This window comes from Dreissena polymorpha, chromosome 5 (assembly GCF_020536995.1).
Source record: "Dreissena polymorpha isolate Duluth1 chromosome 5, UMN_Dpol_1.0, whole genome shotgun sequence".
Classification (NCBI taxonomy): domain Eukaryota; kingdom Metazoa; phylum Mollusca; class Bivalvia; order Myida; family Dreissenidae; genus Dreissena; species Dreissena polymorpha.
The window spans coordinates 20,868,602-20,895,732 of NC_068359.1; the positions used below are offsets into that span (position 1 = coordinate 20,868,602).

The 27,131-nt window shown below is 34.5% G+C and overlaps 1 protein-coding gene across 1 annotated transcript in view; it reads right to left on the bottom strand.

Annotated features, from left to right (window-relative positions):
• Positions 1-20,223, bottom strand: part of LOC127880865 (pleckstrin homology domain-containing family G member 5-like) — a 228,986-nt gene extending 208,763 nt beyond the window's left edge. Inside the window, exon 1 of the mRNA XM_052428331.1 lies at positions 20,094-20,223. Coding sequence (XP_052284291.1) covers positions 20,094-20,112 — 19 coding nt within the window. The 5' untranslated portion in view covers positions 20,113-20,223. The remainder of the gene's footprint in view (positions 1-20,093) is intronic.
• Positions 20,224-27,131: the final 6,908 nt, after the last annotated feature.

The window sequence follows — 27,131 nt, forward strand, 5'->3', positions numbered from 1 at the left end:
GATATGAACAGGGTAGCATTAGTTATTTACAAAAATAAAATGTTTGAATAAAGTATGGGAACATTTATTTGTCTGTGTTTGTGCACTTCTATAGCCATTTTTGGTACGATGCAGCTTACGTTGGACTGGTAAAGGTATTTGGTCTTTTTTGCAGGTAACTGTAGGTGTAAACAGGGACTTCTTAAGTGTTTTCCAGTTTGGTCCAGGTTTTTGGCACCTCCATTGTTCATCACATTCACGCCTGTGTAGTGCGACAAACAATAACCCAACTTGAAGAACATAATAGATTAACAGTAACGTCAATACTGACATACCTCAACAACTGTAGCCCTGTGTCCCATGGGCCACAAAGTTTTTATTCAGCATTCAAATTTAAAGCCCATGCTTTCCCTGAGGAAGAATGACATGATGTACATGAATTCTTATTTTTTCAGGTTTTACACGAAATGCACGTGGACTGTTAATCTGTTGCTAGAAAATTACAAAATTGTCAGAAAAGTATAGTGCTATGCAACCCATGCTCCTAATCATAATGACGCTTCCAATTTTGAATGCTTAATTAAGCTCTCCAATGCCCCAGATCATTGGATTGTGCAATAGCAAAATGGCAGCCATTTTCAGTCCGATTTGGTGGTTTTATTGTCTTTAAATATTATTTTCTCCATTTTTGCATTAATAAAACAGCCTGCACGCTATACATGGGTGCGCACTATACAAAGGAAAATTCGGTACTTTTCTCCATCGGGAATGGGGCTGATTACGGGACCTGATTTTGAATGAAAAAAAAACACTGTTCACAATATCAGAGGGGGTAATCATGTGACAAAACAAGATGGCGACATCCATGCCGAGGCAGGTATTTTTCGTTGCGTTATACCCTTTATTACTTGTATTATTATTTTTTATTCCGCCCACTTTCCAGCCATATTTAAAAGAAAGTTACTGACTTTTATTCCCATTAACTGATAATTCCGTAGCATGAAGTTATATTCACTCTATATCTTGACTTTACTCGGTGCAAAATTTCTTAGAGGGATGACCTAATTAGGGCTCCACTGAACAAATTTGCACCAAGTTAAGTCGAGATATAAAGCGAATTTAAATACGAAATAAACGCTTATCACCTTTTTACTGATATGGCTGGAAAGTGAGCTTCATTTAAAAAATAAACAGAAGTAATAAAGGGTATAAAACAGCGAAAAATAACTGTCTCGGTATGGACGTCACCATCTTGACTATCACGTGATTACCCCCTCTGAATATACAATATACACTGAATTCAGATTATATACTCCTTCACTGGGTTGAAGATTTTTTTCCAATGATTGCGAACACAAAAATAACACATATACTAGTTACAGAGTCAATCTTTAACCCTTTACCACTTAGATACATATTTTGACTTGTTTGCAGTCCCATAGATAGTTAAATTTAATTAAATACTTTTCTAACTAAATTCAAGTTTTAATATCTTCATTTCCAATCCTTAGACACTGATGAGCAGCAAACAGCATTAAATTAATTTCAGATTTTAATTAACAATACTTAATTCATTATTGCTGTATGAAACAAGAAATGTGTTTGTCAGAAACACAATGCCCCCTACAGCACCCCTTTGAATTAAAAAAATTGTTGATGATATCCCTTTTAAAAAATATTACTTCCCTTGTGAAAATGATCTGTACCTGCCAAATGATATAAAATAGGAATTATCTCCCTTGAAAGCTTGTTACTTTCCTTGGATTTTGTTTTTGACCTTTGAAGGATGACCATGACCTTCCACCACTCAAAATGTGCAGCTCCATGAGATACACATGCATGCCAAATATCAAGTTGCTATCTTCAATATTGCAAAATTTATGGCCAATGTTAAAGTTTTCGGACAAACGCACAGACTGACAGACAGATGGACTGACAGTTCAACTGCTATTTGCCACCCTACCGGGGGCATATAATACATATGTGTAGAAACACATCAACACAACATTATGTGATCTTGGAATAGACATCAAACATGATTTTCATAAACATGTTCTTAATATGTTTTCTTAATATACTGTCTATCTTCAAGTAAAATAATCCATTTTGCAATTTTTCATGACTTTTTCATTAACAGTGATTGCATTCTTTTCTTATTTGAACTTTGAATTAAAAACTTCTCTTAGGCAAGCATCAACAAGGAAAAGACTACAACGCTCAACTCAACATACAGTTTTGTAGTTAAATCAATTAAAATGATGCAATTAAATCTACTTTAGGTAAAACTGCATTATCATAAAATGCTTTGTTAAAAAACGCACAATTTATTCCAAAATTGATGTCCTATACATAACTTCAGATGATATTGTGTCATTACATATAACAGGGTTTTTTCTGCCTATTTTGGGAAAAGGAGTCTGACCAAATTGTGAATTTTTTATCGACAAAATTGGCCATTTTGGGAATTTTTGCTTCGATGAAACGGCTCATTTGGGAAAAAATTGTGAATTTATCATGCTTAAATAATTCAGTGGTTTAACAAATAAATGTTTTTATTTGTTATTTTGTCTTCTTTATATAAACAGATGCAATATTGGGCATGTTCAACGTTTATTCACTACTTAGTACTGCAGTTTTGTTTTTCAGTTACAGTTACACTCTGAGATAAGAATTGAACAGTCAAAACCTTATAGCAGATATTTTTTACCAAAACAAACATGGTTAGTCACACAAGTTATAAGACACTTCATTCTTAAAAAAAAAGAGAATAATTTTTTTTTTTTTTTTTTTTTTGAAATTGGTTTTATAATTTCGGTTTGGGATCGGGTCCGTTTGCTCTGGGAGTGCCTCCGTTTTCCGAAGGCGCAGACAGTGCTGAAAAACCCCTGTATAATAAATATGTACACAATTATAGGAAGTATATGGTCTGTAAGCCCTGTTAATGTTGTTCCCAGAAAGCTCATTAAACTATCATCAAGGTCAGCAGTACTCTAGAACTTAATACCCCATCCATGCCTGTATAGTGCATTTCCTGATCCACAAAAATGAAAAAAACAAATATAATTGATAGCAACGGGAACTGATTTAATCCAGGAAAGTGTTGTGACATTTCGGTGAAAATTATTTTATGATTGTGCTTCATGCACCTTTATTACTGCTTTGCTTTGTTACAGTTTAATGCTGCATCTATCAGGGTTGATCAATACATTCTGTGGTCTGATATTTGTGATAGGTTTTTTAGTACAAAATTTCCGGAAAGTTCAAACCATATGTGTCCCAATGTAGGATTACATACTTAACATGTCTGGACACTGACAGACCAGAAGTAAACCAGGTCCTGGTGTCATATCACAGTCGGATATAAAAATATATGGGTTGTGCTCTGTGAAAAGGGGATCTAATGCAGGTGCCTAAATTGTCTGAATGGGCTTATCAGGGACGACACTTTCCGCCTAAACTTGATTTTTTACTAAGAAGAGACTTTCTTGAAACGAAAAATACTATAAAAGAGGAAAGTGTTGTCCCTGATTAGCCTGTGCAAGCTAATCTGGGATGACACTTTACACACATGCATTAAACCCCCTTTTCACAGAGCACTGCCCATAGGTTTCTATAATAAAGTATCTTTTTTATTTAAACTCAATCCCTAGAGACTTATACTCTATATATCAGCTTTGATCAATTTATATAACAAGTTCAAAAGCTGATAGACATAATCATCCCCAGGCAGATGTTTATATCAAGTGTGCATTAACTGTTCCTGATTGGCAGTTTACACACCTGTTAAAGTATGTTGTTTCTCATTGGTCAACATTTCAAACTCTCCTAGGAGAGCAAACCAGTGACCCAGCTAGGTTTTGAAAGGGCAGGGGGGGGGGGGGCTATTTTGCCAAAAGGGCACTTAAGAATGCTCTCTGTTGGATATTCATTGTTATATTATTAATAATTGTTAGAATAATAATTTATTTCCATTATTATTTAACCATGTAAATAAAATGTGTACAATTAGGTATTAATAAATATCAATGTAATAGGTGATAAATCAATTATAAAATGTGTGGAAAAAAAATTAAACAAGAGGGCCTGAAAGGCCCAAAGTCCCTCACCTGAGATAACAAGATATTATTGGGACAAAATCTTCTGACCAAGTTTCATGAAGATCGGAAAATAAATGTGGCCTCTAGAGTGTTAACAAGGTTTTACTATAGCCATATAAGGAAAAATGCCCCGCCCCCTGGCAGCCATGTTTTTCAACCAACCGGCATCATTTTTGAACTCATCCAAGATATTATCGGGATGAATCTCAATTCTGACCAAGTTTCATGAAGATCGGATTGTAAATGTGGCCTCTAGAGTGTTAACAAGATTTTACTATAGCCATATAAGGAAAAATGCCCTGCCCCTTGGAAGCCATTTTTTTCAAGCAAACATCATTATTTTCGAACTCATCTAAGATATCATTCAGACCAATCTTCTGGCCAAATTTCATGAAGATTGGACAATAAATATGGCCTCTAGAGTGTTAACAAGGTTTTACTATAGCCATATATAGCCATATAAGGAAAAATGCCCCGCCCCTTGGCAGCCATGTTTTTAAAGCAAACGTAACCATTTTCGAACTCCTCCAAGATATCATTGAGACCAATCTTCTGACCAAATTTCATGAAGATTGGACAATAAATGTGGCCTCTAGAGAGTGAACACCCCTGCGAAATGTTGTTCTGCAGTTCACGAATAATTCGTGAACAGTTCATGAACTGTTCATGAACTGAGTTCATGAATTGTTCACGAATAGTTCGTGAACAGAAAATGAGCCACGTCTGTGAAAAGTTCTTGAAATTTTAGTTCATGAACTGTTCATGAACACTAATGGAATGAAGTGTTCATGAAATATTCTTGAAACCTAATGGCATGAAGTGTTCATGAACTATTCTTGAACCCGTGTTGCATGAAGTGTTCATGAACTATTCTTGAACCATTATGGCATGAAATGTTCATGAACTATTCATGAACATCAATGGCATGAAGTGTTCTTGAACAGTTCATGAACAACACAATTCTTGAAAAATTCTTCAGGGTTTTGCTGTTCACGAACAGTTCATGAACATTTTCCTTCTATTTTTCAATGGCTCATTTTCTGTTCACGAACTGTAAGTGAACAGTTCATGAACCATAGTTCTTCAAGAGTTCATGAACTGAGGTGGCATGAAGTGTTCATGAACTATTCATGAACAAGAATTTGTCAATTTATGCAAAGGTTATCATAAGTGTTACTAAAGCTCAACAAACAGGTCAGGGTAAGAAGAAACAAGTCTTGTATTAGCACTTAACATATTGATAGCAACATATAACAATTATTTAAATATAACACTAATAACTGAGATACAAGTGGTTTGATAATACTCTTTAAATTTCATAATACAACTTTGCACTATATGTTCATGAATAATTCATGTATTGAAAAGATTATGAATAGTCTCATTTTCAGTTCAAGAATCATTTACTAATCAATGGTTTCCCTGAAATGGTTACACTTACAGTGCCAAAGAACTTGAAATGGAACCAATGGCTGATCAGTTCAGCCGGTAATTTATTAAAGACTTACATTTTCAAATATAACATAAACCATGTGCCTTCCGTTTCAACTTCCTGTGTACACAATATTCTTTCTTTGTAAAAACAGCAATGCAATGTACATTGAGTTCTTGATATCATCTTAAACTGTTCTTGAAATAAGATGTCCTTAAAACGTTCTTAAACTTGTCTTTTAAGTCTTCCAAGAACAATGACAGATCCTTTTAAGAACATATTGGATTCTTAAAAAGTCCATCATACGTTCAAAAACATTGTGTAGACCTGTTTAAGAACATCAGAAGGAAAAATGTTGTTCAAAAAAGTTCTTAAAGTGTTCAAGAATAGTTTAAGAATAATTCAAGAACAGGAAAGGTCCTTAAAAAGTTATTGAAGTGTTCCTGAAGGCAGTTCTTGAACAGTTCTTTTACAAATGTTCTTAAAACTCTCTAGAACAGGTCAAGAACACTAACTTACAGTGGTGAAAGCACTATGCATATTCATACTAACTTCACAGGTTTCACAAATCTACAAGATTTGTATGCTAGACATTTCAATATTACTTTCAAAAATATGTATGAAACATCTAGCACAAAGGAATTCATGAATTATTCATGATGGATCCTTAAAGTCTGTCTCAGAAAAGTCATTAGAAATACTTGTGCATGAAATGTTCATCACTAAGTATTTATGGTTAGATGAAGAACTGTTCATGAACTTTGAAATGTTCAACAATAATTCATAAACAGTTCATGAACATGTCTTAAGAACAGTTCATGTCCAAAAGTTCATGAACCAAGCTAAGGAACTTTTTCAGAACCGTTCATGAACAGTTCTTGATTGGCTTGAAGTGTTCATGAAATCATGAACAACATTTCGCCGGGGCAAGGCAAATGTTGACGTCGCACAACGGACAACGCACGACGGACAACAGACAACGGACAAAAGGCGATCACAAAAGCTCACCATGAGCACATTGTGCTCAGGTGAGCTAAAAATATTAGAAATGAAAGGGCAGGGTGGGGCCTCAAAGGGCAGGGTGGGGATCTGGAAGGGCAGCGCGTGGCGCCCTTCCATTTAGGCCTAGCTGGAGCACTGGAAAACCAAATAAAACTGGCATGTTAATTGAATAGTTTCTTGATATTTACAAAAAATATCTTACACTTTTCTAGACCTAAAATAATATGAATATTCAGTTGTATTCAACTAAGACAATTCTACATTATAAGTTAATTTTAATCCAACAATAGGTTTGTACGTATTGCAATTTAATGTGTCATGCTTAAAAAGATTAAAACTAAGTCATATTTTAACTTAAACACAAATGAAATTGTTTGTTTCATCTGTTTAAGAACATATATTAATGATCAATAAATCTAAAATAGCCTCTCAAAGTGGAAAAAAAAGCTTCAGTTTTAAACAAATGCATTGGGACATTCGGATTTGGCACATTAAAACAAGTGCTGTTCTGAGAAATGGTATTTTAATTGATATTGCAGGCACAATTAGGCCACGACTTTTTTTTTTATTGGTTTACAAAAATTATTTTGAAAATGGTCCATCGGGCGGTCGAAAAAAAACAAAAAAAAAAAACATCATTGGAAAAAAAAGTTAATACTAATAACATCAGAACAAAGACAACATATCTTTTATAACCTTAACACAGAGACAAAAAATCAAATTATGCAATGAAACACATCTATATCTTCAAATGAAATGAGTCCTAACAGCACCTTATGTAACATCAGGCAATTTTAAACACTCCATTACATGACATGCGTTCTTCTCCCATTAAAACGAAAAACTGCGCTTCATTTCCAAAATTGGATGCGCACCATTACGCAATGCGATGCCCGTTGCATAAATCTTATATAAGATAAACTACTCATACACAAATTACCCGGTATGTGTTTGCTCTTACTCGACTTATGAGATCGTACATGAAAAAAAATCGAGGTAGATCGATCCATGCGTCGTCGCGGTAATGTTTGTCAAAGTTGTTGTTGTCATGAAAACTCGTTGATTTACAACGCAAAACGTCTTATTTGAACTGACGCGACTTAATTCAATCATATTTGTCAACTTCGCTTTTGCTTTATTTTGATAATTTAATCCAAAGTTTAATGTTAGCAAGTGTTTTTTTTTACTGGAATTGTAAGCAAGGAGTCAGTTAAAGTCTTCCGAAAATGTGCAGTCTGTGTGAATTGACAGTTTGACGTCATCAAAGGAAAGCCGCTTTCTGTCGGAAGCAATTAAGCGACAAATTTCGCGCCGAAAAAATTGGCTTCCTTTGTCTAGCAATCAACATGCCGAACCAATCGTGTGTTTGTTTCTCAATTGCAATCCTCCAATTTAATAAAAGCACGTGCATAGCTCCGCCTTCGAATCTTTTGCAGAGAACGGAGGCGGAGTTTAACGGTTAATTGAGCTAGTGTTTTACACAAGTTGAGTTCCGATTTGCCGAAATTACTCGGCCCTAAGCATTGAAACGACAAATACATTTATCAATGATTTTCCGAGATATACCGATTTGTTCCGATTTCCAAACTTTCTGTAAAGTTCCTATAAACTATGGCGGACGTGTTTACAAAATTCCTAAACACATATATCGTAAATAATGGCAGTGTTTTATTGGATTATTTATACTTATTATCAAATACTATCGGGTTTGTTTAATATAATTAACATGTTAAACAATATAGTTGCGTCACAGACGAGGAAATAAATTTTGATGGGGTCGACATTTGACTGGCGCTGATTTTCTTATTGTCTGTAATTTTTACCCGAAATAAATTTTGAGAAGTGCCCATAAAAGGACTGGTACATAATGTGTCACATTGAAAAATATCCCGATCTCTGCAATATATGTGAACCAATGGTTGATTGTACTTACTTGATTTTATTCGCAACCGTACTCAAACCGGATCGTTTTTTTTTTTCTCGTTTCGCTCGTTTTGCAGTGCGGTCGGGAATAAAATATTTTAAAAAAAGACGATTTTCCGATTTTATTTTTTTCCCATTTTCCAAAAATTAGGGTCGGCGGTTTTGTAAACCAAGAAATATAAAAGTCGTGGCCTTACTCTCTTCATTAGAAGCAAGAATCCATATTTGAAAAGACACCATTTGTGCCCATTCTGTACATAAAAACATACATGATATTGACAGAAAATAAAAATACTAAAACTTTAAAGCTTTTAAGACTTTATGACATTTGTTTTAATGTACCTTTTGGTGTCTTAAATTAATAAAGGATATTTTAAGTTTGATGCCTGTGAAAACAATGTTCAAAAAGCATACAGTTACTTTCTTTTTGAAAATGAAAACATCATATTTTATTTAGTTTTTGAGCTTTAAAAACAACCATTCACAATATTAATTTGTTTTTCCATGAAAGATATTTTTGTTTCTTTTTTTAAATGTAGACAGTTATTTTATTCATTCAGCATCAGGACTTCAGGTGTTATTCTCATCAATTTGTTTTGTGCAGGTTTATTTCTAATCACTTGGAACAACACGCTATAAGAAACACAGTAATATTCAGTTAATGAACACAATTGTAATCCCTACAGAACCGTTGGATTGGTAAAACAGCTCTTGTCAAATCAACTTCAGTAATTTATATGATAAATTTCAAAAGTTACAAATAAGCAAAACCACTAGAAAACCATTTTTGATAATAAATAACATATACTAGCAAAATATGATTGAAAGAACAGATGATTCTAAATTAAAGAAACAACTGTCTAAGGTGAGTACGAAATAGAATCTCTGCAAAATAAAACAATCATAACTGTAAAAGAAATTACCCAACATACATAACTGATATCCACAAAGATAATTATTTTAAAGCAAAAACTTATTGCTACAAAACAAATTATTTTTGAGTACTAAATAACCTAATTTTCCCTGTACAGCATTATTTTCCGTTTAATTATCCCCCTTGCCCTTTTCAAGTTTTTTCCCACTAGGTTAGCTACCTTACCTTTTGCAACTTAATTCCCCCAATAAGTTATCTCCCTATTAAACCCTTGCCAACATAATTTTCTATTTGATCTCCCCCTTGCATTTAACAATGTATTCTCCAATTAGTTTATTCCCCCCTTTCCCTACCCTTTACAACTAACTTCCCATTAGGTTACATTTTAACTGTTTTTAATTTATAATTGTACAGCCATATATTCATAAACAGGCACATAAATACCAATGTTTGGATCGAGAAGTGATGAAAGTGTATACCTTATCAGGAGGGTGTTGGTTTAATTTCTATTTGGGGAAGTTTCACAACAGCTTTCAAACTAAATTAAGACCTGAATCTTCACAGAAAATTAACTGTATTTGCCATAGTTTTTGGAAAAAAAAAGCGTAAATGAACTTATTTAATTCGTACAGAACATGAAGTTCAAAAGAATCTTTGAAATGGACATAAATGAAAACATACTAAAGACAATTTTTATATATGTAGCGAAGGTATTAACAAAATTGGGAATACTCAAACGACATAACCAGCTTATAGGGTCTCTGTCATTAATTTTGATCAGACAATGTATTTCATCACCTTGATATCTCGTTTAGGAGAATTGCTGAGTAGCATTTATTTCCTTCTATTGGGTCGTCACATAAAGCCTGGATAGATATCCTCGAGCACTCATTCCACTCTTTCTGCTTTTAAGAGATCAATATCCCCCAAATGCTTGCAAGATTTAAAGCTTCTATGGATAATTACTGTACGCAGACTCAAGGCTATTAGTAATGTGAAGTATTTCTTAGTTGTATTCAACCGTCAAGCATTTTGGGGCAATTGTAAGCGTTATGTGATAATCAAGCATTTCTAAGTTGCATTCAACTTTCTATCAATTTGGGGCAATTGTAAGTGTTATATATTTGATTATCAAGCATTTCTAAGTTGTATTCAACGCATTTTGGGGCAATTGTAAGCGTTATTTGATTATCAAGGATTTCTCTGTTGAATCCAATTGTCCAGCATTGTGAGGAAAATGAAAGCATTATTCAATTATCAAGCATTTCTTAGGTGTATTCAACTGTCCAGCATTTTGGGGCAATTATAAGCGTTATTCAATTAGCAAGCATTTCTAAGTTGCATTCAACTTTCTAGCAATTTGGGGCAATTATAAGCGTTATTCAATTAGCAAGAACTTCTTAGTTGTATTCAACCGTCCAGCATTTTGGGGCAATTATAAGCGTTATTCAATAATCAAGCATTCAACTGTCTAGCACTTTTGGGGCAATTGTTAAGGCCCAGTCTCACTATGATGCTGGTGGAGCCCCAGTACATGATCCGGATCTACCGGGATGAACTGGGCTCTACTGAGATGAACATCCTTTACAATGTGTAGATTCATAAAGAATTTACAATATACAATATACACGAAATTCAGATTATATTCTTCTTCACTAGGTTGAAGGTTTTTTTTCAATTATTACAAAAAAACAACAACATATATTTAAGTTAGAAAGTCAATCTTTAACCGGGCTTCATCACTTAAGATACGTATTTTGAAGTGTTTGTAGTCTCATAGGATGTTAAATTAAATTTAATTAAATACCTTTCTAACTAAATTCAAGTTTTAAATTCTTCATTTCCAACCCTTAGATACTGATGAGCAGCAAACAGCTACAAAAATCAACTAAACATCCAGTTTTGTAGTTAAATCAATTAAAATGATGCAATTATATCTGAAATTGTCCATTTTACTTTAGATAAAACTGCATAAAACGCTTTGTTAAAAAAACGCCAAATTTATTCCAAAATTGATGTCCTATATATCAACTTTAGATGATATTGTGTCATTAAATATACAGGGGCGTAGCTGGGCTGATTTTCAGTGTACGCAAATGGCATGCTAGGGGCGTCTGGGGGCATGCTCACCCGGATTATTTTTTTATCTCTACGAAGCCTAACGTTCATTCTAGAGAGGTTTCAGACAATATTATAGTGCAAAATATGGCGTGATAAACTTGGATATGATATAATTTGTCTTCGATTTTAAAACATGTGATTTTCCTTTAAGATTTTTATTCCAGAATTTTGTCGGGGTATATCAGTTAATGTATGTCTAAATAAAACCACGATATGGTATGACATATGACATAACACTTTTGGATGAAAATAACTAAAGCTTAATTTGTATTGTTAAAACACAAATAAAAGAGACATAATTCAGCAAAATATCCATCTTTTAGATAGCAACCATGTCTATCATATTCACTCAATAACTCTAGTCACTTACATCTCGTCTTGTATTCTCTACCTATAGCAAAATACTTTTAATAACAATACACGTAAACTGTATACATTCTAATTAATGCAAGGTCATCTGTATTACATGCATTACATTACACACGAAATAAGGGGCTAAACGGCGCTCCCTTCGTCTGGCAAATACGTCAACGACCACTTCTAGATCGATCTCTCGCTCTCAGTGTATATTCAACAGGACTAGACCGGACATGCGCTCAGTTTCCATGGTGCTACGGAGGTATGTCTTCACCCTTCTCATTGTACAAAAAGACCTCTCCACTGTTGCTGTCAATACTGGCATGCAGAGCAGAACGAGAAGACATTGCAGGTTTTGCTTTCCTACCCATCTCTTCTGTACTCATGGCGTCAGTCTCCAAGTTCTCATAGAACCGCAAAAGCAGTTTGGCAGAGTAGTCAAAGGCAAACGCTATTGTTGGGACAGTTGCCATCATGTTCTTAGCGTGCATCGAGTTGGAGGCGTGTATAATGGCGAGATTCAACCAGTGCGCCTTGCAGTGAGTGTATACAGCTCTCGCAACGATGGCTTGGATGCGAGTCTGGACCCCCTTCTGCTTCCCTGACATGTTCGAAGCACCATCACAACCTTGCCGGTGCATTTACTAAATGTTTACTCCAAGAGCTTGAAGGTTCTCAAGGAAGGCATTCGCCAGAGCTTGGCCGGTGGTAGACTTACACTCGGCAAACCCAACAAACTCCTACATGTACCGGAGACATGCTTTCTCTGCATCGTAAAATCGAAGGCAGAGAGCCATTTGCTCCATAGTGGCAGCATCAGTGGCTTCGTCCGCCATAAATTCGAAGCAGAAGGACTGTACTGGATGTTAGCTGGTCTGATTTTCCGTCGAAAACATCTCTGTACGGGGCGAACTCAAATTAGCAGCCATTCTTAAAATTGCCCGCTTCGTTAACAATCCATTCAGATACATAGCAGAAAACAACGATAAAGCGCAGTCGATAATAATGTTATGGATAGTCACCACCAAAAGAAACGTGACCTCGAAAATGGTAGCTAAATCTTGCGTATTCTATGAAGTCGAAAAAAAACTTTAAGACAGTTTGAGTGTTTTCGATATGAAAACACATCTCTCGCATAGAAAAAATGCCTAACCCGGGTTAGGCATCACACTTTATTGCATTTTTCGATCACTTTAATTTTGTATGTTTTCCAAACAGCGTACGCACGTGCGTATTTGTGTATGCCCAGCTATGCCCCTGTAATATATTCTATGTACACATTTATAGGAAGTATGGTCTGTAAGCCCTGTTAATGTTGTTCCCAGAAAGCTCAAAACTATCATCAAGGTCGGCAGTAATCCAGAACTTAACGCACCATCCATGCCTGTATAGTGAATTTCCTGAACCACAAAAATGAAAAAAACAAATATAATTGATAGCAACGGGAACTGATTTAATCCAGGAAAGTGTTGTGACCTTTCGGTGACAATTATTTGCTGATTGTGCTTCATGCACCTTTATTACTGCTTTGCTTTGTTACAGTTTAATGCTGCATCTATCAGGGTTGATCAATACATTCTGTGGTCTGATATTTGTGATTGGTTTTTGAGTACAAATTTTCCGGAAAGTTCAAACCATATGTGTCCCAGTGTAGGATTACATACTTAACATGTCTGGACACTGACAGACCAGAGGTAAACCAGGTCCTGGTGTCATATCACAGTCTGATATAAAAAATATACGAGTCGTGCTCCGTGCAAAAGGGGGTTGAATTCATGTGCGTTAAGAATTGTCCCAGATTAGCCAGTGCAGTCCGCACAGGCTAATCAGAGACAACACTTTTCGCCTAAACTTGTTTTTTGCTAAGAAGAGACTTTCTTGTAACGAAAACAAACATAAAAGCGGAAAGTGTCGTCCCTGATAAGCCTGTGCAGACTGCACAGGCTTATCTGGGACAATACTTAACGCACATGCATTCAACCCCCTTCTTCACAGAGCACGACTCATATATGTTTATATCCGACTATGATGACACCAGAACCTGGTTTACTTCTGCACAGGCTAATCTGGGACGACACTTTACGCACATGCATTATGCCCCCTTTTCACATAGCACCGCCCATATGTTTCTATAATAAAGCATTCTTTTTTATTTAAAATCAATCCGTAGAGCCTTATACTATATATATTAGCATTGACCAATTTATAGAAAGAGTTCAAAGGCATACTATATTAAACATAATCATCAGTGTCAACCCCAGGAAGATGTTTATATCAAGTGTTTATTACACTGTTCCTGATTGGCACTTTACATACTTGTTAAAGTACGTTGTTTCTCATTGGTCAACATTTCAAACTGTCCTAGGAGAGCAAACCAGTGATCCAGCTAGGTTTTGAATGGGGCAGGGGGGGGGGGCTATTTTGTCAAAAGGGCACTTTCGAGTGTGCAGTAGTATCCGGAATGCTCCCTGTTGGATATTCATTGTTATATTATTAATAATTGTTAGAATAATAATTTATTTCCATTGTTATCAAACCATGAAAATGTCTACAATGAGTAATTAATAAATATCAATTTAATACAAGATTAATAAATTATTAAATGTGTCCAAATTTATTTTTTTTCTTAGAAATAAATGGTAAAGCCTCTCAGAGCAGGGCTTCAAGAAGGGCAGGGCGCAGCACCCTTCCATTTAGGCCTAGATTGAGCAGGGCAGGGCTTCAAGAAGGGCAGGGCGCCGCGCCCTTCCATTTAGGCCTAGATTGAGCACTGGAAAACCAAATAAAACTGGCATGTTAATTGAATAGTTTCTTGATATTTACCCCAAACAATTATGTTTTACACTTTTCTTGATCGAAAATAAAATGAATATTCTGTTGTAATTAACTAAGGCAATTCTACATTACAAGTTTATTTTAACGCAGGAATATGTTTGTACGTATTGCAACATAATGTGTCATGCTTAAATAGATTAAAACTATTAAATCATATTTAAACTTAAACACAAATGAAAATGTTTGTTTCATCTGTTTAAGAACAGATATTAATGATCAATAAATCTAAAATAGCCTCTCAAAATTAATTGCAAACAAGAGATGTGTTTGTCAGAAACACAATGCCCCCTATTGCGCCGCTTTGAAGCCATAAATTTGACCTTTGACCTTGAAGGATGACCTTGACCTTGACATTTCACCACTCCAAATTTGCAGCTCCATGAGATACACATTCATGCAAAATATCAAGTCCCTATCTTCAATATTGCAAAAGTTATGAAGAAGGTTAGAGTTTTGGTCAAAGTTTTTGAATTTGTTTTTTTTTACCTTTGACCTTGAAGGATAACCTTGACCTTGAACTTTCACCACTCAAAATGTGCAGATCCATGCATCTTGAATATTGCAAAAGTTATGACCAAGGTTAAAGTTTTGGTTAAAGTTTTGGGACACACACACACACATACGATGACAGACAGGCCAAAAACAAGATACCCCCGATCTTTCGATCCGGGGGCATAAAAAAGCTTCAGTTTTAAACAAATGCATGGGACATTCGCATTTGGCGCATTAAAACAAGTGCTGTTCGGAAAAATGGTATTTTAATTGATATTGCAGGCACAATTACTAGCGCTCTCTTCATTGCAAGCAAGAATCCATATTTGAAAAGACACCATGTGTGCCCATTCTGAACATAAAAACATACATGATATTGACAGAAAATAAAAAATATTCAAACCATAAAGCTTTCAAGACTTTATACATTTGTTTGAATGTACATTTTGGTGTCTACAATTAATAAAGGATATTTATCCCCACGTTTTTCTGAGAAAAAGTGGGGATATTGTGGTGATGTGCGTCTGTCCGTCCGTCCTGGCCACCTGCTCCTCCTACACTATAAGCACTAGAACCTTGAAACTTACATACATGGTAGCTATGAGCATATGTGCTACGGTGACAGTGACGGAATTTTGATCTGACCCCTGGGTCAAAAGTTATGGGGGTTGGGGCGGGCCGGGTCAGAGATTTTCACTAATTCTTTTATGTTATTTTACATTAACTTCTTCATTTCTGCACCGATTTACTTCAAATTGATACTAAGCCTCTCTTATGACAATACGATCAATCTCAACTATGCATGGCCCCATTACCAACCCTGGGGCGTCCCGGCCACATAGGCCACGCCCACCCAAAATAGCCTTTTACTATATTTTCTTCATTTCTAGACCGATTCACTTCAAATTGATACTGAACCTCTCTTATGACAATACGGTCAGTCTCAGCTATGCATGGCCCCATTACCAACCCTAGGGCACCCCGCCCACATAGGCCACCCCCACATAGGCCACGCCCACCCTAAATTGCCTTTTACTATAATTTCTTCAATTCTACACCGATTCACTTCTAATTGATACTGAACTTCTCTTATGACAATACGGTCAATCTCAAATATGCATGGCCCCATTACCAACCCTGGGTTATAATAATTTCATCATTATAAGAATAAAATTCACAATATTATTACAAATCAAAAGATTGTAATAATATTGTGAATTTTATTCTTATAATGATGAAATTGTTCATCTTTAACATGAAGTTAAAAAAACAAGTACCAAATTTTAATTGTTTTATCCATAGTCTTAAACTTAAAGTCCAGATTGAGAAAGAAATAGCCCTCAGTAATGACACATTACAAAACTTTGAACAAACATGGAATCGGATTAAATTCTCATGATGTTTGTCCACTTATATACATTTCACTCTAATGTAAGTTTATCTTTCTAAAATATTTTGGTATGTTTTTTTTTCAATCTTATAAGATCATTTTGAATATACAACGAAACACATAAGTCCAGTATGTTTTCTTCCGACTTTATACAACTCATCATTTTTCATAACAATTCTTCTATTATTTTTTTCTTCTCTCTTTAAAAAAAAATACATATTAGCATATCTTGTATAACATGTCTGAACTTAATTGCTTTGTACAATCACTATGTTGTATATATTCATGTATACATTGTATGTATTATATTGAAAAAAAAAAAAAAAAAAAAAAAAAAAAAAAAAAAACCCTGGGGCGCCCCTGGTTCAAACATGCGGCGTGGGGATACGTGGCGCTCTCTGCCGCACCATTTCTAGTTAAAGTTTGATGCCTATGAAAACAATGTTTAACAAGAGATTGCCAAGCAATAATATGGCCCCCTACCGGTGAAACTCCACCATTGTCAGATTTTTTTTAATATGTGTTGCCATAGCAACCAGAATTATTGACGTAGGAACAAAATAAAATGATGTGCATTATCTCCATATTGCCATCCATCCATGTTTTTAGTTTCATGAAAAAATATGAAGAACTTAAAAAGTTATCGCAGGATCCAGAAAATTGTGATGGACAGACTGACAGACAGACAGACAGACAGATAGACAGAGCACAAACCAGGACAAAAAGCATACAGTCACTTTCTTTTTGAAAAAGAAACGTATTTAATACTTTATTTAATGTTTGAGCTTTCAAAACCAGTCAAAATATTAATTTGTATTTCCATAAAAGATGTTTCTTTTTCTCTCTTTTTTACTTAGACAGTTATTTTATTCATTCAGCGTCAAGACTTCAGGTGTTATTCTCATCAATTTGTTTTGTGCAGGTTTATTTCTAATCACTTTGAACAACACGCTATAAGAAACACGGTCATATCCAGTTAATGAACACAATTGTAATCCCTACAGAACCGTTGGATTGGTAAAACAGCTCTTGTCAAATCAACTTCAGTAATTTATATGATAAATTTCAAAAGTTACCAATAAGCAAACACATGAGAGAACCATTTATGAAAATAAATAACATATATTAGCAAAATATGATTGAAAGAACAGATGAATCTAAATTAAAGAAACAACTGTCTAACTTGTGAGTATGAAATAGAATCTCTGCAAAATTGAACAAACATAACTGTAAAAGTAATGAACAAACTTTCATAACAGATATCCACAAAGATAATTATTTTAAAGCAAAAACTTATTGCTACAAAACAAATTATTTTTGAGTACTAGATAACCTGCTTTTCTCTGTACAGCATTATTTCCCATTAAATTATCCGGCCCTTGCCCTTTTCAAGTTAATTTCCCACTAGGTTAGCTCCCTTGCCGTTTGCAACTTAATTCCCCATTAACTGATCTCCCTAACCCTAACCAACATAATTTCCTATTTGATTTTTCCCCTTGCCTTTAACAATGTATTCTCCATTCATTTGATTCCCCCCTCCCCCTTGCCCCCCTACCCTTTACAACTAAATTCCCATTAATTACCTCTCTTGACCATATTTAACCCTTAACCACTTAGATAGTATTTTTATGCATGTGTAGTCCCTTAGAATGTTAAATTTAACTAATGACTTTTCTTACTAGATTCAAGTTTTAAAGGCTTCATTTCCAACCCTTTCATACTGATGAGCAGCAAACAACATAAAACCTAAACAGACTGCAAGTTACTCGCAGGCTGTTCTGGTTTTATGCTGTTTGCACATAGCCATTTTCACTTTGCGTCTGAGTGGGAAATGGTTAATATGTCATAGAATGATTATGGCAACTACATCAGATTCAAGGTCAATACTCAAATAAACGTCCAATTGCATGCTAAACAAGGCTATTGTCAAGCAATATGGTCCCCTACCGGTCAAACTCCACCATTGTCAGAATTTTTTTTATTTTTTTTGTAGCCATAGCAACCAAAATTTTCGACGTAGGAACAAAATGAAATGACGTGCATAATCTCTATATTGCCATCTATCCATGTTTCAAGTTTCATTAAAAAATATGAAGAACTTTTAAAGTTATCGCAGGATCCATAAAAGTGGGACGCCAGAAAGACTGACTGACTGACACACAGAGCGCAAACCATAAGTCCCCTCCGGTTTCACCGGTAGGGGACACTAATAACAAGTTCCTTCTTTTTCTTGACTGGACAGAACTGTAAGTATGTCTCCCTGCCTTCCATACCAATGAGTCTGAAGTATTAATGTCAATTACCGACCTTGCTTTTGCTCAATAATTTCCTGCTTCTTAAATGCGCTGACATTTCGTGAAGTTAACAGCTTACTGAATAACCACTAATAAAATCAGAAAATAATCAGGGCATTTCTGATATGATCAAGATTGTGAAGTTTCTGAGAGCAACATTTGTCAGTAAAAGATGCCATTGCTTAGGGTATTGTATAAGTCTAAAATCCCCTCTCCCCTTGTTCAAAAGCATTTTTCTATTGAACAAAAGCAGAACATTTTAAAAGAGGGCTTTTCCATTTAAACATTTATTTGAAATACATTTCAACTGTTTTTTATTTTATAATTTTCCAGCCAAATATTCATAAACAGGCACATAAATACCAATATTTGGATCGAGAAGTGATAAAAGTGTATACCTTATCAGGAGGGTGTTGGTTTAATTCCTATTTGGGGAAGTTTCACTAAACAGCTTTCAAACAAAATTTAGACCTGAATCTTCACAGAAAATTAACTGTATTTGCCATAGTTTTTGGGAAAAAAAAGCGTAAATGAACTTATTTAATTCGTACAGAACATGAAGTTCAAAAGAATCTTTGAAATGGACATAAATGAAAACATACTTAAGACAATTTTGAAATATGTGTCGAAGGCTTTAACGAAATTGGGAAAACCAACAACAACATAACCAGCTTATAGGGTCTCTGTCATTAATTTTGATCAGACAATGTATTTCATCACCTTGATATCTCGTTAAGCAGGATTGCTGAGTAGCATTCATTTCCTTCTATTGGGTCGTCACATAAAGCCTGGATAGATATCGGCGAGCACTCATTCCACTTTTTCCACTTTTAAGAGATCAATATCCCCCAAATGCTCGCAATATTTAAAGCTTCTATGGATAATTACTGTACCCAGACTCAAGGCTATTAGTAAATTGTGAAGCATTTCTTAGTGTATTCAGCCGTCAAGCATTTTAGGGCAATTAAAAGCGTTATTAAATTAGCAAGAATTTCTTAGTTTTTTTCAACCGTCCGGCATTTTGGGGCCATTGTAAGTGTTATTCGATTATCAAGGATTTCTCTGTTGAATCCAATTGTCCAGCATTAATATACGCCAGTGTCAGCCATGTTCAATTATCAAGCATTTGAAAGCAAAACTCTTCAAACTATTTAAAGTTTATAAAACTTGAACATCACACTTTATTAAACTTAACTGTTCCAGTTAAATCAAATTCAATAGTAGAATTTGTTATAAAGTTAGAAAAATACAAGCTACAGTTAATACTGCAGTCAAACTAATTAATTTTGATACTCACACAATCGGATAGACTCCATATTAGAAAATACCCAAGTTTTCAGAGTCAGATCAAAAAGACAAGGATAAAAAATCTCAGACAATCATATTTCTAAACTTCCTGTTTTGCTATGTTCATTATACAAGATTTGAAGGGGCCTTTTATCTAACGGCTATTGACCCAGTTTGATGCCCTTAAAGGGGCATATTGGTTGCTAATAATTTATAATATTTTCTAATAAAAGTATTGATAAAACAGGAAGGCTTTGTTTGTATAAACACTCCAGTAAAAAGTCGATAGAAAATAATTAGTATGAGAAAAATAACAATAAAAATTTACATCATATACCACTATACGTACACACACTATTGCTAACAGAACTGCAAGTGCATTATTTTTTTAAATGCAAGCATTATTTTTTTAAATGCAAGTTTGAATCCCATTTTAGATCTGGGTAGAAAACAAAAATGTGTGGCTTTGCATTTTTTCTCAATGATTTTAATAATTGTTGTTTGAGAAATACATGTGTGAAATTAGATTATACGAACTTATTCAATTCTTTTCTATATTAAGGGGAATATTGCCCATGTGCCCCTTTAAAGGGAGTTAACCACAGTTTGTGCACAGTTTGTAAAACAAGACCTGTATTTGTGAAACGCAATGCCCCCTACTTTGCTTTGAAGCCGCGCAGCAGCTATTTTAGAGACAATTGTTGAGTGCAAGGCCAATAACTTTGCCAAAATTAATTGACCGGAACGAAACTCACACTTCATCTTTCAGTCATGTGGATAGACTCACATACCAAACATCAGCTAAATATCTGAAAATGTATTGTAAAAATTTTTGGAAAATGGTTATTGTAGAAAATGTATTGTAAAAAACAATTGGAAAAAAGTTATTGTAGAAAAAATTTCTATGACCAAGGCCCAACTTTGTATATCTCTTATTTCAGCATTGCTTATTTATTCATAATGAATTAATAAATTGCTACTGACAATATCAATTTTTTTATATTAAACAAAAACAAGAGGGCCTGAGACCCAAAGTCGCTCACCTGAGATAAAAAGAAATGACCTGTTCTTTGCAGCCCAAGATATCAATGGAACAAATGTTCTAACCATGCAAGTATCATGAAGAATGAACAACAAATGGCCCCTTGGCTGCCATGTTTTTTTAACAGACCTGAACCATTTTTAACTTTTCCAAGATATGTCCAAATTTCATGAAGATTGGGAATAAAATGTGTCTTCTAGACTTATTCTCATGTTGTCTGTGACTATTCTCATGTTGTCTGTGACTATATACATATAAAGAAAACTGCCACACTCCCTGGCAGCCATGTTTTTTCACTGATCATGGCCATTTTCAAACTTGTCCAAGACATCCACATAACTAATGTTTTAACAAAATTTCATGATGATTAGGCAAAACATGTGACTTCTAGACTGTTCACAAGCTTTTTTACTATATAAATATAAGGAATAAGACCCCCCCTGGTGGCCATCTTTTTTTTACCGATCAAAACCTTTATCGAACTCAACTGTCCTATCCAGGTGTGGTAGTGCGGTCTCCTTCGCATACCCAAATGAACCGATCACAGGACGGTTACAAGTTATGTAACTTAGTGAGCACTTATGTAATGCGGAAATATTTATTTGACAAACTCTTATTTCCGGTCAGGATGACTATACTGACTGGTTGTAATTCAATTAACTAAAGGCGTTCAGTCAGGGTCGCCTTAATACACTCAAAGAATTTATTTATAAGTGAAAACCAAGGCAGCTTTAACAAAAATTACTAATTTTTATTCCAAGAACACGGAAAATGAAGAACAATGACAGAAAATTAAGAACAGGTACAAGCCAAGAATCTAAGTATTGTTACAAAAATAAACAACATAAAGCAAATACCTTAATGAATGTAAAAAGAAGTTCAAAATCTGTCAAAAAACTGATATAAATATAAGTTACTGTAAGTCTAGAAAGTGCTTCAAAAATCTAGTTTACAAAATAGGTCTAATTTTATCTAAAGAACAATATTTATGGAGATTAGGAAACCTCAGAGGATCAAATGTAAAAATAAGAAAAATTTACTAAAGTATTTGAAGTAGATTAGAGTCTTTCTAATTTAGAAAATGCCAAATAGAAATAATCTAAATAATAAGGATAATTTAGAAAATAATGCCAAAATGTCTTGATGCTGGTGTTAAAATTTTTTTAGAGATTAATTATTTCAAAATTCCAACCTTTTTCAAGAGCTGTTAACTTTTCAAGAAAGCATCAAGAGGTGTTTAAATCAGCCAAAACAGCTTGTTTTATACAGTTCAGAAGAGATCAATGGCAGAATAGTCAATTTTCCTTCAGAACAGTGCATTTATCAATGATCAATATCTTCCCAAATTCCAGAGCAGAACTAAAAATAGATTACCAAACCAGGTTAAACAAGGGAGATAAATACTGCATAAATACTGCAAAATCATGTACATGTTGTCTTTCTTTCAGTTATCTCTTAGTTGAAAGGCTTATCATAAGTGTTAATTAATAAAACAGTTATGTTAACTATGAAAATTCTGTGTTATGAAAAATTACATAATACAGTTAATGTCACATAATATTGACATAATAAACCAAACTTTACTACACAGGAAACCAATGTTCTGACCAAATTTCATGAAGATTGAGCAAACTAGAAAGTTAACAAGACTTTACTATAGCCATATCAGCCAAATAAGAAATAAAATGCCCCGCCCCTTGGCAGCCATGTTTTTCAAACAAAGGTTACCATTTTAGAACTCATCCAAGATATCAATGGGACAAATCATCAGAGCAAGTTTCATGAAGATCAGAATATAAATGTGGCCTCTAGAGTGTTAACAATTAGGTTTTACTATAGCCATATAAGGAAAAATGCCCCGCCCCCTGGTGGCCATGTTTTTCAACCAACCAACATCATTTTTGAACTCGTCCAAGATATCATTTAGATGAATCTTCTGACCAAGTTTCATGAGGATCGGACAATAAATGTGGCCTCTAGAGTGTTAACAAGATTTTGCTATAGCCATATATAGCCATATAAGGAAAAATGCCCCGCCCCTTGGCAGCCATGTTTTTCATGCAAACGTAACCATTTTCGAACTCATCCAAGATATCATTGAAACCAATCTTCTGACCAAGGCAAATGTTGACGTCGCACACCGGACAACGGACGACGGACAAAAGGCGATCACAAAAGCTAACCATGAGCACGTTGTGCTCAGGTGAGCTAAAAAACAGCATTTCAGTAAAACAGCGGCCAGCTCATTAAGATTTTCAACGCTCGCTTTGACTATTATCTCCTGTAATATTTCCGTTGATATTAATGCCCAAAAACCAGAAACTCATAAGAGAGCAATTCATGGACAGCAATTGGGTAACAAGCTAAATGTAAACAAACAAACGTTGTGAAAGGCCATATTAAAAGGCAATAAAACACTCTTAAGTTTTAATTTAACTTCAAATTTTTCATTAATAGTAATTTTTAAAAATATGTATGTGTTTTGATAAATACGAGTTTATTTTCAAAACAAGGCTATTATTTTTTATAAGCAGCATCTTTAATGATCACTGAAATTAATGTCCCGCTAGAGTTATTTCCTTTATTTATGCTAAGTCTTGTTCTTACACATTTTTTCTGAGCTAAATCGTTCAATTTGTAAAATTGTCTATCAAGTGTGACCTGACCTAAGGATCTTATCTTTTACATGAGATATTGTGTCAAATTGTTGACAAATTCTTCCAAATATGTGAATTCCTTCAATATTCAACAATAAAAATGCTTGACAGAGTCACGTTATTGTCCGGTTAATCCAAACATACATGTACCATTTAAGGACAGGATATAAGCTCCTTATTTTTCTCCAATAATTTATATTGGGTTCTTCAGAAAACATTGAATTTTCAGCAATAATATCCTTCCACAAAAGCACATACTTCATAACACGAAAATCCTTAATGCAGAAAGGGTTGAAGTTAATTGTCCCACAAGTCACACAATTCTACATCCTATTAAACCTATTAATCTTTTATAAACAACACTGGCTATACAGCGCTGCAATTCAAGACATATAACACTTCCTTAAAGTTGTGAAAATCATTTAGACTGATTGAAAGTAATCATATTTCTTTCCAATGCAAATATAAAGCCCAGCTATCTGTTTACTGCTTCAAAAAAAAAGTTTACTGATTTTTTTTATATCTCTTTTTTTAATACTGAGCTAAAGAGCAGTTTATACATTTAATTTCATTTGCATTATAATAACATTTTTAATACAGAAAACCAAACCCACGCTTTTTCCACTAATTATCCACACACGTGTCAATCATTTTTGTAATTTTCCATGCTAATACAACAACACAACACATCACTTCACATGCAATAATCCTCAGAAACCAAAATGATCACATAATCAGAATTCAAGACTTCATACCAGGGCACTCCAAACAGAAACATTTATTGTTCAATGGGAACATCACATGATCATATGGCACATTAGCCAACCTGTAAAAGAGCTACCAATATAGGAGTAAAGCGCTTCTCTTGTTAAGGCCATAATCAAATTATTGTTTGTTTACGGGACCTCTCAGGACCGCTGCCAATGGAGGGCAGTGTTTTCTTTCACCATTTTGGGAATATGGCCAGGTCCCTCTGAAGCGGGAAAAATCACATTGTGTTGGCTAAAATTGAAAAATTAGTATTGCTGTCTTTTTGCTAAAAAATATTTAAACATTGCAAATAAAAGTGATAATTAATAAATTGACTAAGGTTTAACCTATAGAGTTTGATGTGAAATGAACTAAATGTCGAGATTTATTTATACTAAAAATTATTCATTTTTTTAAACCTAGTCCATTGGGAAGTCTTATTGTCCCATTTGGAAAAAAATATATTCCTTTTATCCATTGGGAATGGGTCCCTCTACAGGCCCAAAATTTAAATGAAAGCAAGAGCTGTCACCATAGGATAACATATACCCCCAATAAACGCTTTGACAGAAGTTATGAGCATTTTTCGAAACCTAGACGCAGATTTCGAAACCTAAATGCGGACCCTAAGTTCAAGGTCACAGGGGTAAATTTTGTGTGTGTATTGAAAGGCCTTGTCTATATACACATGCATACCAAATATGAAGGTTATATCTCAAGGGACATAGAAGTTATGAGCATTTTGAGAAACCTAAAAACGCAAAGTGTGACGGAAGGACAGACAGATGGACGGAAGGTCCGATCACTATATGCCCTCCTTCGGGGGCATAAAAAAACACTGAAATGTGTTTACAAAGGCTACACTTCTAAATTACTTTTTTTGTCTCTCTCTTTTTTTCTAAGCCTTTTAGGAAAATGACATGTACCAGTGAAACTGGGAATTTAAGCATACATTTACCTTAAATTGGGAAAAGGTTAATATTGCTTGATTAATAACTCTTGACGAATTATTGATAAAACAGAAAATACTAATTATCAAAATAGTATTAAAATAAATATTACAGCTTTAAACTCTGTATTTCTATATGTTACACATTTATTTCAAAACATCTGAAAGTCGAACCTTCAATTGGGAACTTTGGGAATAGATTTGGGAAAAACAGATTTTTTTTTCCATTGGTCAAATATAGCCAAATAATTGATATAAAATCAGCACAAACAAAATGTGTTTGTGAAACACTATGTCCCTTCATATATTTGACCTTTGACCTTGAAGGATGACCTTGACCTTTCACCACTCAAAACGAGCAGCTCCATGAGATACATATGCATGCGAAATATCAAGTTGCTGTCTTCAATATTGCAAAAGTGTATATTAAATGAGAAATTTTGACCCATATATTTGACCTTGAAGGATGACCTTGACCTTTCACCACTCAAAATGTGCAGCTCCATCAGATACACATGCATGCCAAATATGAAATTGCTTTCTTTAATATTGCAAAAGTTATGGCAAATGTTAAAGTTTGACGCAAACCAACAAACCAACAGACGCGCCAAAAATAATATGTCCCCCACTATAGTTTTCTTCAAAATTCAATGCTTTATATGATATCAAGTAGGTTTTGTATGTTCCTTAACACCCAGCGAATAATTAAATACAATATTTTTTCTCTGTGCATTTCGTGAGGCGCACTGATTTTGCTTGGTGACAGTCGTGTTCATTTGAGAAACAAACAATATTTTGATTTAGGCCTAAGACAAACCAATTATGCCTTTATCCCCATAGACAATTAACAAATATTTTTCATATGGTCTCTACTTTCACTTACTCCATATTGATTCTTCATTAGCCAATAAACTAGATACCGTAACTCGGAATTTATCAGAGATAATTATGAGATTTTTTTAATTTATTTATATGACAATGAGCATCATTGGAATAATAAAATGCGTTTGTAAAACATGAATTCCCCCAGACTAGCTGCACAGTAGCCATAGAGCTGCGCAGGGAAACTAAGTAAATGTTGCCTTACTTTATTTTGTTTGGGAAATCTTCAATTGGGATTTTTATTAACCAGCAATTTGGAAATTTTTAGTTGTTTTCCTTATAAGAAAAGTGCCATTTTCCGCTACTATATAAACACGGTGCCTGTAACACGTGACTTTTTTGGATCTGTTTTGGGAGAATAAAGAGCGTCCCAGTTAACATTTTAAGGATCTCTTTTTAAATATTTCACTATTTTTAATGGAATACAGTGGATAGCCCACTCATTGGTAAGAGTTTTCTATAGGTATCATGATCTTTTAAAATGAATAAGTATTTTTTCAGTAAAGTGCAACCACCCATTTGAACAGTTAGAAAATTGTCGGATCAGGGGACTTCATATTACAAATGCGCGTTGAAACGACTGAGTCATGACCCCTTTACACAGGTGAAAATGGCTTTGAGAGTGAAATATAATGGCTGTTGGACGTTATCGACAGGTGACCGTGATTCTCAGCTGTTATATAGAAGGATTTTTGTTGGAGGGAATTCAGACTGACCACTGTAGGCAGGTGACTGTTGTTCTCAGGTGGCTGCTATGTCAGATTGGAC